General features: G+C 40.8%; 1 protein-coding gene across 1 annotated transcript in view; it reads right to left on the reverse strand.

Moving 5' to 3' along the window:
- The window catches only part of LOC135463543 (uncharacterized), a 46,573-nt gene that overhangs the window by 791 nt on the left and 32,093 nt on the right, over positions 1–13,689 (reverse strand). The window contains exon 2 of the mRNA XM_064740802.1: positions 1,893–2,036. Coding sequence (XP_064596872.1) covers positions 1,893–2,036 — 144 coding nt within the window. The remainder of the gene's footprint in view (positions 1–1,892; positions 2,037–13,689) is intronic.

Below are 13,689 nucleotides of genomic sequence, written 5' to 3' on the forward strand. Positions count from 1 at the left end.
TAATGCAAGTTTGAACGATCTGATTCGTCGGGTGGATTTCAATATGTTTCTTGTCATATTATGGTGTCACAGGAATCGCTTTAGTACTAACATTCAGCAGTAATAGCAGAGCTCTATTCTAGATTTTTTTTTAATGAAAGAAACAAACCTATTCTGCTTTCATGACTGAAAGTAGTCAAAACACCGGTCACAATGCAAGGCGTAAGGTGAAAAAAAAACAAAAGATTTTGGGGATCTGAAAATATGTCTGTTGGGATCCATTTTCATAAGGCTTCAGGGTACCTTCATAAGCATTTCGAGTTTAGCACCCTCTAACTGGAACTTTGTAGACGTAGTGTTGGTGACAAGAAACTTAACATAGCCAAAACAGGGGGCATAACTCTTTAGTCTTTTCCGGCGGGATGTATTTTAAGTCTTGTGCGCCCGCGGATAGCACATGTATACAAGTATCTCGTTTCAATGCTCTGTAGATACATACTTAATTCCAGCAAAGTTTACGGACGGAAGGACAGCGCGATACAATAATACGACTCGGATAAATATGAATGAAGCATTAATAGAAAGACAATGGGAAACTACACATTTTTTTTAGCGACGCACGCAGTTAAATGTTCAGATGATAAGGTGGATTTTAATGAGCCATGTTTTGCTACATGTATAATGATTTTAGGTTTTCATTACTTCTTTTTTTTTTTCGTTTTGTTTCAGGATTTCCTGAGTATACTGCATGTATCAGATTAGCTGTTTTAAAGATTTGGTTACGTAAAATGTGAATGGAACTCACCAAATACTTTCCCAATATTATTCCAAAATACGGCCCATAATATCAACTTTCCAATTTGAACACTTAATTTAGTAATGTACTTTTCTTGGTTAAACTCCTAAAACTGACAAGTAGTTCACATTATCACAATACTTACCGGTCGGAATGAGTAGCTCACATTATCACAACTTACCGGTCAGAATGAGTAGCTCACATTATCACAATACTTACCGGTCAGGATGAGTAGCTCACATTATCACAATACTTACCGGTCAGAATGAGTAGCTCACATTATCACAATACTTAGCGGTCAGGATGAGTAGCTCACATTATCACAATACTTACAGGCCAGGATGAGTAGCTCACATTATCACAATACTTACAGGCCAGGATGAGTAGCTCACATTATCACAATACTTACCGGTCAGAATGAGTAGCTCACATTATCACAATGCTTACAGGCCAGGATGAGTAGCTCACATTATCACAATATTTACAGGCCAGAATGAGTAGCTCACATTATCACAATACTAGCCAGAATGAGGAGTTCACATTATCACAATACTTACAGGCCAGGGTGAGTAGCTCACATTATCACAACTTACCGGTCAGAATGAGTAGCTCACATTATCACAATACTTACCGGTCAGAATGAGTAGCTCACATTATCACAATACTTACCGGTCAGAATGAGTAGCTCACATTATCACAATACTTATAAACCAGGGTGATAAGTTCACATTATCACAATATTTCGAGGGTACGATTTGTTGATCACAGTATCACAATACTTGGAGGTTACGATGAGAAGGCCATATTATCACAACAGTTAGAGGTTACGATCAGTAGGGCACATTATCACAATACTAGCCAGGATGAGGAGTTCACGTTATCACAGTATTTACAGGCCAGGATGAGGAGTTCACATTATCACAATACTTATAAGTTACGATGAGTAGTTCACGTTATCACTATACTTACAGGCCAGAACGAGTAGTGCACATGATCACAATACTAGCCAGAATGACGAGTTCACATTATCACAATATTAACAGGCCAGGACGAGTCGTCCACATTACCACAATACTTACAGGCCAGGATGAGTCGTCCATATTATAAAGATACTTACAGGCTAGGATGAGTACAGTTGATATGGCAGCGCTCAAGTTACACCTCTTGGTCTCACAACAGAGAGAGCACGTGGCGAAGAGAAGAGCGAGGAGCCCGCACCCTAACCCTACGGCCACCAGAGCCTGCACGGCCTTGAACCACACTGCAATGAGGAAGAACTTGATTGATTGGTTTGTTGATTGATTGGTTAACGCCATACTCAAGAATACTTCATTTATACGATGGTCGTCGGTATTACGGGTAGAAAAATACGATTGCAGGGGAAAACCACAGACCTTTGGCAAGTTGATGACGAAAATTCTCGCATGTCGCGTACAGATATGTTCGAAAGTCTGACTGCGCACACGGCGACAAGAGTGTCCCTAACGACCGCTTGTTATCATCATGGCTGTACAAACACTGGCAGCGGGGCACTCTACAAATTCCCTGTCGAAAGTCGAGTTTTAACCGGCACTTCTGGTGTCCCAGCGATTGAAAGGCAACAAATCAGGCAACAAGATATTCTACCTTACGGGGATTCTCAGCTACACATCGGGCCTCCGTGGCTCAATTGGTTAGCGCCCTAGCGCGGCGTAATGATCCAGGAGTCTCTCACCAATGCAGTCGCTGTGAGTTCAAGTCCAGCTCATTCTTTGCTTCCTCTACGGCCGTACGTGGGAAGGTCTGACAGCAATCTGCGGATGGTCGTGGGTTTCCCCCGGGCTGTGCCCGGTTTCCACCCACCATAATGTTGACCGCCGTCGTATAAGTGAAATATTCTTGAGTACGGCGTAAAACACCAATTAAATAAATAACTCAGCTACACATCATGATTAATGCTTCCTTTTGTCGTGGGACACTGCTGTGAAGCCAGACGTTAACACGTAAGTAAATGAAAGATTAATTGTGGACCATCTAATTAGAATCACGCAGCTGTGCAAAAATGGCCACCTGTACATGCAGACTCCCAACCAGCAGCTTGTTGTTGTGTTTGCAAAATATCAAAAGTGTCGCATTACCTTGGGTTTAGTGACCACTTAATGCGTGTACAAAATTTAACATACAAAACAATATATATGCAGTGTTTACAAGAAATAACATCCAGATGTTCTAATTTTGCTACTGTATGCCTACCCAAAAGACCTGCGCCAACGCTTCTTTCGGTTTTTTATGGCGCTATTATGCACAAGTTAGGTATATCGAACATCAAATGGAGTCGTAGGAATACCTTGCTCATTTTGCTCTCAGTGGCCAGTACATCTCTCCTATAGTTTTATTTCCAGTTTTATTCTCTATTGGACAGAAAAAGCCAGCCGCAACAACAATTTGATCGTTTGCATTTCCATTGCATGACAAAGGGACGTAACACTAAGCCGCTTTTATGACGGAATCACGTTTTTATCTTCGAGTGAATCCTGCGTAAACGGAGTAATGAAGTTGGTTCTTTGTCCGCAAATGAGTGCGAAGATTTTTCATATTCACCCCCCAAAAAATACATAAAACGCAGCTCCGTAGATGAATAATGCAACATGTCACAGCGCCCTCGTGACTGAGTCTATTGTGCACATTCGGCAACCCCATTCCCCCCCCCCCCCCCCCAAAAAAAACAGTCTCTGCTACTGACAGAAGCCCTAGCTCAGGGATTTATCTTTACAATCAAATAGAAACATTCGGTATTTCTGCAGCAGAGGTATCCAGTGGACATGTGACCTAATTTTTTAAATGTTGTCAGCAAATTCCAGACCTGGCTCCAGGTCGGATCTGGAATCAACCAGCATTTCTCGAAATAAATAGCTAATTAGTTTGGATTACATTTCAGTGCTACCTACAACAGGTCATATGAATATTCAAGTGAATTAGCGCCTCGTCGATGGATGGAAATTAGGTAATGGTATTTTTTAAATACTACCACATAGCCTGGATGATTTTACATGAGCCAGAGTTGGTTGTTCGTATCCATTAAGCCCGCTAGCCCAATGTCATAGGCTGAAGTGGATGTTTCATCAAATTTACCTGTTCGTACAGCAAGGGTAATTAAAATAGGCAAGACAGACAAAAAGTGGAATTCGCTTTCAAAATAGAGGTTGAGATAACTTCGTGTTCCAGGAAGACCAAAACTGATTTTGTGACTGGCATCCATGTTACATTATCCTGTTGTCTCTCTGCTGCAGATTTTGTAGAGGGAGGAGATTAAAGGAGGAGATTCTGCGTTTTTAACATGGATGGGTAAGACTCTGCTCTGGCTTATAGACGAACAAATATCTTTCTCTTCAATTGACTACACGCAAATGTACTCATATGAGTGAGGAAGTTGGGCTGTCGGGCTGTATGTAAGGCGTGTTTTCCCTAATGTTGACCAAGCCCTAATTTACATGTTGAAGATCAGTTACTATCTTGTCATTCGAAATGGCAGAAAAGATAACTCCATGAGATAATTAAATCGTTAATTAATGTTCTGAAACCAGCTGTTCAAAAGTGCATTAACATTTAAGCTTTGTATTAAGTTTAGTCTGGACTAAAATGCTATTACTTTTGTATATGGCCAATACTGGTATAAAGATTTAACTTTTTTTAACTTTTAATACACTCGTCAACAAACGGTTCTGCATATCATGTGCTCAAGAGCGACAATGCCATGCCTAAAGCGACGACGTCACGTCACAAACGAACACTTCTATTGTCGTAGCGTTGTATTTCAAAGTGTGTGTATTTACGACTGCGTTTGTCGGAGTCCAAAAGGTAAATACGTGAAACCATTGACCAAAAGATAATGGTGTTTGGATAATTCATCCTAAGCCTTCTTAAAAATCTTAAAATTAAGATCCATTCATTGATCTGTCCAAACTGATCCCGACAGGCCAGAAATTCTATCAGGCTACAGATTCCTACAGGCCAGATACCTTCAAACCAGGTTCAAAGGCTGCCACAAGTCACAGATTCCTAAAGGCCAAATTCCTACAGGCCAGATTCCTATGGGCCAGGTTCAAAGGCTGCCACAAGTCACAGACTCCTACAGGCCAGATTCCTATAGGCTAGGTTCAAAGGCTGCCACAAGTCACAGATTCCTATAGGCCAGGTTCAAAGGCTGCCACAAGTCACAGATTCCTACAGGTCAGATTCCTACAGGCCAGATTCCTATAGGCTAGGTTCAAAGGCTGCCACAAGTCACAGATTCCTATAGGCCAGGTTCAAAGGCTGACACGAGTCACAGATTCCTACAGGCCATAGATTCCTACACCCCATAGACCCCTACAAGAAACAGATTTCTACAGGTCACGCCACGGTATGGCGTGATATGATATATCCTACGATATAATAACACAGAGAGAGTAAAACCACAGCGGTAACACAGATTTATACAAGGCACAGATTCCTACAAGGTATAGATTTCAAGGGGCGATAGACCCCAATAGATTCCAAGAGGCCATAGACTTCACGAACCTGGAGATTCAGAGAACCAACAGATTCCAAGGGGCCACATATTCCAAGAGGTCATAAGTGTCAAGCAACAACCGCTTGTGTGGTTTCACTGTATTGCCGATAGCCGCGGAATGTCCTTGTGACAGTCTCAGATTATGAGCCTTCACAGTTTAAGTGAACTAATTAACTAATTAATTTAAGTAACTATGAAAAGAAAATTAAGAAATTAAATTCATATTTAAGTATAACACAATAATCTAGTTTCGTTGGCTAAACTTTTACACACAGTTCAGGTACATGGGGCAGATGGTCCTTTGGAAAGACACAGGGGCAAGTCCAACGTATCTATGTAATTTAACTCGCTACGCTACCATCATGCCATACATTTCATTTACAGTAAAATAGTATCAGTGCCTCGGGTTATCTATCACCGAGTTTTTTCTTTTTGTTCAGTTCCATCAGCGTTAACATATACATATGGCACATTTCCCGGAATGCTTAGGCCTGAATAATGGCCTGATTCAAAGATTCTGACATGACAGCTGGAAAAATTACACCCACGGTCTTAGAGTCGATTTCGGGGATACTTCGAGGAAATAAAACTTGATTGGTTTGCCTTGCCATTGAACGCCCATTTGCAGATGTTTGGCAAGTTGAACAGAATCAATTTTAGAAAAATCTGAGGGAAGATTGTAAAAAATAGACACCATCAGAGTATGCCGCGTTCATCTTGCTTCTACGCGATAATCAATTTTTCCTTGAAAACGGGTCAATTTCGAGGAAAATGATTAAATCTTTTCCCTCTCTCTCTCCATTGGCCTTTCTAACAGATGACCTGTAGTGTGGATGGTGATAATTGCAGATTAATGTCCTCTAGTCGGCTTCAATTTGAGAACCTACATGTTTTGTACGAAGACATGGGTTACTTTTTCTAACATATAAACAACCATTTTGCCCTCCTAGTAAGATTTCTCTGATACAAGCTGAACTGCAAACAATGTACTCAGAGATAAAGAGGGAAGATACTACCTGAAGATTGATGATAGTATTATTAAACGCATACATTGGGAGATTCTTTCTACAAGCTTTGGATGTTCCGCTCGCCACATAAGTGAATCATACACCGAGGGGGCAAAGAGCAACAGTCTTCTCCAATGTGTTTCCATCGTTTTTTACATAGGGTGTAGCATTATTCACTGTAATTTTCTCCTCTTTTGGGGAAGGGGATGTACAACGTAAAACACCTAACCAAGCAAAGCAGTGCATTACACTGTTCAGACCTGGGTCGATTCCACGAACACAATTCTGAGTAAAGTCAAAATTCAGCATAGCGTCCTTATTGACAATAGTAATAATGTTATTACATAACATTGACAAGGTGGTCAAACTTCTCATGTACGGTCCCAAAAATAAAAATAAAATCATATTTCTAGTTTTACTTTAAGTCCAAATTTGCTTTGTGGAATCGGTCCGAGTTCTTTACGTAATACAGCATTACACTGATACACACCAATTAAACGAGATGTCATATCTTTATTTATTTATTTATTTGCTTGGTGTTTTACACCGTATTCAAGAATATTTCATTTCGATGACGGCGGCCAGCATTATGGTGGAAGGAAAGCGGGGTCATATCTTTATAGGTGTGTTTTATTCTATTTGAGGCCGAGGAAAGGAATCTTCACTATCTCAAATGGCCTGACCTCTGTACGATCATTACAAAATTTTAGTTCGAAGATGAAAATACATTTTCAATAGCGATTGTTGATTGTCTGATTTCCTGATGAATTGGTCGAATGATTGATTGATTGATTGATTGATAATTCTAAGATTTTAATATTCAGCATCGCAGCAGTATGTTGCAAGTAGATAACATACTCATAGCCTCATAGAGATACCAAACCAAAGGTATCAGTCTGTGCAACACGACCAGTCACAGAAACGCCCAAACCAAACGTATCAATCTTTACAACACGGCCACTCGGAGAAATACCAAACCAAACATGTCAGTATGTACAACAGGACCACTCACAGAAATACCAAACCAAACCAAACCAATCAGTCTGTACAACATGATCAGCCACAGAATATCGACACCGAGATTGTGAATCATCACGCCGCGTTTTCCTTGAGATTCTGCGCTGCAATCACAGACCTGATTGAGACTGCGACACTGTGCATGCGGAAGTGCCACTTGGTTAGGCTTCTCGTCAGCAAAAAGACAGCGTGTGTCCCAAAGAACTACTTGAATCGGGTAATGACATAGTTGAAGCAGATGGATAGGGGCTAACAATGGATGTGAGATCCATATCTGCGCGGTCGGTAATATAGTCCGATACATTAATATGTAAAAATCATCTTACAGATAAAAGGCTTCTCTGGACAAATATCCAATCAGTTACCATGGCAACGAAGACTAAGATTCATATCGCCGAGCAATAATACTACTTCGAACACACTGGTACGCTTGCTGAGAAAATCCGATAAGCTAAGAATATATAAAGGAAACAACGGTATTGCGCTAGCGCGGATGGTCACATGGTATATAATAATGGTGAACATATGATTGAAGATGATGAGAATACCTGATTGATTTATAGAATAGTTTTTGGGTTTTTGCTTGACTGTAAGTTAAAATTTGCTGATTTAACGGATGACTGATCGACTTGTTCATTATGACTGTGGAAGGTTAATGTAGGTATGTCTTGGCCGAGTTATTGGTTGTCTGATATGTTAGCATAATTTTAAGATGTTCAGTCAAAAAATCAGTGAAAATGAAAAACAAGAAGAAAATAATACACCTAATAACACTGCTCAAATCGTTAGAGACGGTTTTATATATACGCTTACATTTTCTATCTACATGAAGTCGTGGGGTCTTCCCGGAGCCTCATTAAAGCCATCGCTGGTCGTCTAGCTCATGCTGGCTTCCCTCCGGTCGTACGTGGGAAGGTCCTCAGAGACTCGCGGGCAGTAGTAGGTTTCCCCCAGCTCTCTCCAGTTTCCTGCCACAATAATGCTGACCTCCTCGTATATGTGAAATATTCTTGAGTACGACATAAAACACAAGCCCAGAATTTATGCTTCGTTAAATCCTTTTTTATCTTTTTTTTCAAATCATGAATTCATTAAACAAGACCATTATGGGGTTTTCGAAAAACGTTGTCTTTTGTGCCGGAAACAACGCCGCAAAGCGCCATCTGTGATGCCGGAGATGTCAATGTGCATCAACTCACGCATAATGGGTCGCTCCTGGAGATGCCACGTAATGCTCATTTGCAAAATAACATTTGCATTCCAAAGAACTGGTTTGTACATTTTTCCCTTAATGCACAACGGACGTTGCTATAGCAACGCTCTTAAATTCTCATCATTAATGATGGTTATTCAAGCTGTCACAGTACGTGTATGACGACATAGGATTTCGTGGAAAAAGGGGTTTCCGGACACCATCCGGTGATTTCGAGCCACGGTAAGGCAGCCAAAATAATGCTAGCCTTTTCTATTATTTATACTAATGAGAATAACTGGTGTGAACCCGGAAGTGCCAATAATGCCGTTTAGAAGCCAAAGTAGAGCGATGAATCTTTGCTGAACAGCAAAACTGACGGATGTCTCAGACAAAACAGTTTTCAAATTTGCCTAACACTGAGGACTGTGCCCAGCTGAAGCATAACAACAGGAAAAAGCTGGTCACTGCGAAACAACCAGTGTGATATGAGTGAGCGAGTGCTTAGGGTTTACAGTCGTACTTAACAATTTTTCAGTCATTTGACAACGATAGCGTGATATGAGTTCATTTCTACTTTTTATGCTCAGGTGAACTGGGGAGCCACTGAACTGAAAAATACAGCAAACAGCTAATGGTTACAAAATAAATTCAAACATTTCTTAAGAAAATTAACCCATGAAACAACCGCCATAAAAATGGAACCCAATCTGTGGTGTGACTTTAAATAAAAAAAACTATCAGTTATACATCAAAAAACGTTCATAATTTAAATTAGATTAAGTCAAAGAAGCAAGGAAGAGATCCGGTCAGGCTTGGTGTAGTGGGAGGTAGGCAAACTCGAGAAACTAGATGGGATGATAAAAGTCAAACATTTATTTATTTACTTATTGATTTATTTGATCGGAGATTTACGCCATTTGCAAGAATATACGACGGGCGGCCAGCAATATGGTGTAATGGAATCGGATAGATCCCAGGGAAAACCAACGACCATCCGCAGGTTACTGCCATACCTTCCCACGCCATGAGCGGATCATAGTTCTGAATGTACACTTCACGTTGATCATCCCGTTGATCATCCCGTTGAGCCCTGGTCTGACACTTACCACGATATAGTATTAATGAGTCCATTAATTACGTCATAACTGCCTGGAAAAGGATTTCCTAATTAGTCGTAATCATTGACACCAGTCCACAATTTGTGTTTTTTATTTATTATATTCGTATGATGACGTCACACCAATACATGAGGTACTTCTGAATGGCGTACAAATGTCACCTCTTGCTCCTTTGTCACATAACGCCTGGGTATATTTACCGGAAAAGCACTAAGATCTGGCCACTTGTTTCTACTACAGTTTTATTAAGCCAGCGCAAAAATGACAACCGCAACAAAATGACAACACTGAACTCGTAGATGAATTTAGTAACTGACTTCTTAGTAACTACAATATGAACTACAGTTATTTATTTCAATTCGAGTGATTTCTGTACAGACTTCTCTTCATATGAATATGCTGTGTCTTGAATGTAATTTGTAACTACACATACAGATGTAGGATTTATCAACACATGGATGAGATAAGCCGAGAGGTTATGATGTAACTATAAGGGTGGGTGTTTCCGGAATCAAAGGTCTTGCTCGGGAAAGTTCGTAACACAATTCAAAACACAGTTCTACTACCGCAGAGACTATACATGGGATGTAGGCAAGGTATAAGACTCTAAATTCTAAGCTCTTCTCATACATCTTCTGGTTTCCCTCTGCATGGCTCGTTGACTTCATGATTTTAAAATTACACAAAATAGAGTACCAGAATTGCCCCATGTTTCTTTTGACACAGTCGGAGAATATCTCTTCACGGACTTTCACGAGGTTTGGCGAGCTATCAAGCAGCCATTCATGTTTGTCGTCGGAGGTCAACATGCCTTGTTTTCAAGTGCTCTCAAACTCCCATCCGTAATGCGGTCAGCATTGTCGGATGTGAGATTCCCTGACGCCCGCATTGCCGGATATGAGATTCCCTCACGCCCGCATCATTGTGTATACAACTCATGCTGGTGTTCGACGAAGTCCGCCTGCACAAAACTGAACGACTCCGCCCATTGAGATAAAATTTAAAGATAAAAAGGTCAAAGTTAGTGCTCCCCGCAAACAGATCGCTTATCATTGAACAAAACAACATCCTATACCGTTTCCAGGCAAAAGCAACGCATGAGCCGAGTTCTGACTTACATCCATTTATCTCATTTCACTTGTGTTTAGCTAAAACCAGTAACTTGACGCTACCACTTAGGACTATAGAACTACATGTAGTTTGGCATCACAACTCCGCTCGTGCCGTATACATTTGCAACGGTTATAAGGGTGTCAAAGTATACTTATTCCTTCCTGAATTTGAGGGCAGATATGTTTACTTGATTCTACTTCACCGATACAAAAACATCGCAAATACGGTTACATTTCTATATGGTATAGATTAGCTGGAAATGAATGAGGCGAACTTCACGTCAAGGAAAACCTCTTAATCGTATTTTTTTGTAAGGACGGACTTTTCATCTCGTTGACAAGAAATAATATCAGCGAAATCTAATTCTCAATCATTGATTGGTGTCAAGAGAAAACAAAGTACCCCAAGTGGGGTACTTTCGTTTGAGTATTACCTTACTACGAAAAGACAAGTCACAAGATAATTAGAAAACATAATAATAATTTAATTATTTATATTATTTATTGTTATTTACATATAGATATATTGTGCTTTTTTGTTCTATTTTGATGTTTAATCCGAATGTATTTGTATTGCACTGAATACCTGCCAAATTTTGTTCAGACTTTGTACACTTTTGTGAAGCAGTGTTTACATATGCGTTGCGCCTGTTCGCAAATCCACTTTCGTTCATGTGAAAATAAATATTGTTTTAAGGCAGAAAATAGCACACGGTTAGTGTAGTTCGTCTTCGAATCTCCATTGCCATAACGTAAGCAATGCCCCGCGCCATCGGATGCTGTTTAGTCTGGTATAATTCCACAAGTTGTCTTGTCCACCAGTGTCGGAATTAAACACTTTATACGCTGTCTTTTGGGCCAGTGGATAGACTGATGTTGACGTCAAAGGCTATCTGCAGTATCCAGAGCACAAAAGTAAAAACATTGGCACAGCATCCACCCCATCTCCCCTACCCCAAACCGCATTAAAACATGGGCCCAACATGTGCACCTATACCCCCTCCCCCCGCCCAAACCCCAACAAAATATTCGAGAAGATACAGTTTGAAAAAACGCTGTGCACCGTGATAAGTGATCAGTTGTTCTCGTAACACAGACCCTACTTTAATAGTCAGCGATAGGAAAAGGTGGGTAGAGAAGCACTGGGCTTATTCATTAATCTGTAGCAACCGCAAATGGACTTCCATGAAAAAATCTTATTTCAGGGCCGTATTTTATTTATTTATTTATTTATTTGATTAGTGTTTAACGCTGTACTCAGGAATATTTCACTTATACGATGGTGGCCAACATTATGGTGGGAGGAAACCGGGCAGAGCCAGGGGTAACCCATGACCATCCTCAGGTTGCTGACAAACCTTCCCACGTACGGCTGGAGAGGAAGGCCATTTTTTTTAGAGTTACGGCAAAATGCGGTTTAACCGCAGCTTCTTCAAATTAAGACTAAGTTGCATTGGTATTTCCTTTGATTCAAAGCAGATTTTAAAAAAAAGTATCCGGATATAAGTAGCTTGCTTTGTAAAGTCTGGAAGCAAATCATACAAACAGTTGCCAATGACTCGCCACTAGTTCACCACTGGTACACTTTAGCGGGCTTTTAGCGCTCTTTTATCATTCAAATAGCCTGCATCTGCCATGATGTACATATATTGCTAGTATTTATGGATATGGCGATCAAACAAATGGGAAGATTCCTTCATTGCTCTACAGTCTCCCCTGGGAGCTAACCACTCGGTGATAACTAGTTTGCTATTGACGTGGATTTAGAAAGCTTTTAGACCAGCCGGCAATTCAGCATGGAATCCTATTAAAACATACGAAGATCCCATACTGTATCCCTCAATACCCTCTACGCTCTGTACTATAAACAGTTTCCAATTTAAACACAATTAAATGGACGGGGTACATATGTACTACCGATGACTTGTCCTTTGAACACCACCAACATGCTTTTCCGTTTAAAGGTATCCAAGAATTGCATCGGGCAAATCTAAGTCATTATGTCCATTAAAAATTTATCCCAATCTCGTACTAATACATAATAAACAACCTGTTTGTACAAACGAGGAACAACACCAAGCTTATCGCTTGAACTTTTTTTATTGTACTAAGGGTATTGCCCATCTTGTCCTTCTGAACAACTGTCCAGGGCTAAAACCAAAACGGGCGTATTCTACGTGAGCATGTGGTCATGTTATCATGAGAAGCACTATTTTAACGGTGAACGTAGTGCACAATCCAGATTAAAAGATGGCATCGTCGTACGCCCGAGGGTCTGTCTTCGTTTTGAAACTGTGGAGAACGGTACGCTGTGTCTAAAGTACATATGGCGTCCTTCCAGTAGACATGCTGTAGCTTATAGACAGGTTTGGTAAGACTGTCTTTGGTGCTGCATGTCGTGTGTCCTCGGTTCTAGGCACAGATCGATTGGGGAATGGGTCTTAACGTGGGTACCGCTGCCCTTGTCCCTCCTCCTCCCCCCCCCCCCCCCCCCCCCACCAAAACCAAGCAGACATCATGTGTTAAGGTGCAAGGCTTCCATCGATTGAGTTATTCACCTCGCCAGAAGCAATTCCCGGTCCCACTCTGCGATGGACGAGTAAATGAGATTCTAAATGATACGGCTTGTTATCGCTTGGCGTTCTATTAAAGATCGTGACTTGACCAGTCTTGACGAAGCATCCAGAGCTTCCAAGAGAACAAACACCAATCTCTATGTTCATTGTGCTAAGCAGGAGCAGGGGTCGGGTTTGGGGTGGGGGAGTGCTCTCTAAACAAAAGTTTTGACTGTGTTTCCGTGGTCAGGCAAGCCACTCGAATGGATAAGGACAGCATATACATACAGACAGCGAAAGATATATATTAAAAGCGTTGCACGCTTTGGTGCTATTGTTCAAGGCTTTTAAGCCGTTGAACGTCTAGAGCGTAAGTTGG

Source organism: Liolophura sinensis, chromosome 3, assembly GCF_032854445.1.
Source record: "Liolophura sinensis isolate JHLJ2023 chromosome 3, CUHK_Ljap_v2, whole genome shotgun sequence".
In the NCBI taxonomy this organism is placed as follows: Eukaryota; Metazoa; Mollusca; class Polyplacophora; order Chitonida; family Chitonidae; genus Liolophura; species Liolophura sinensis.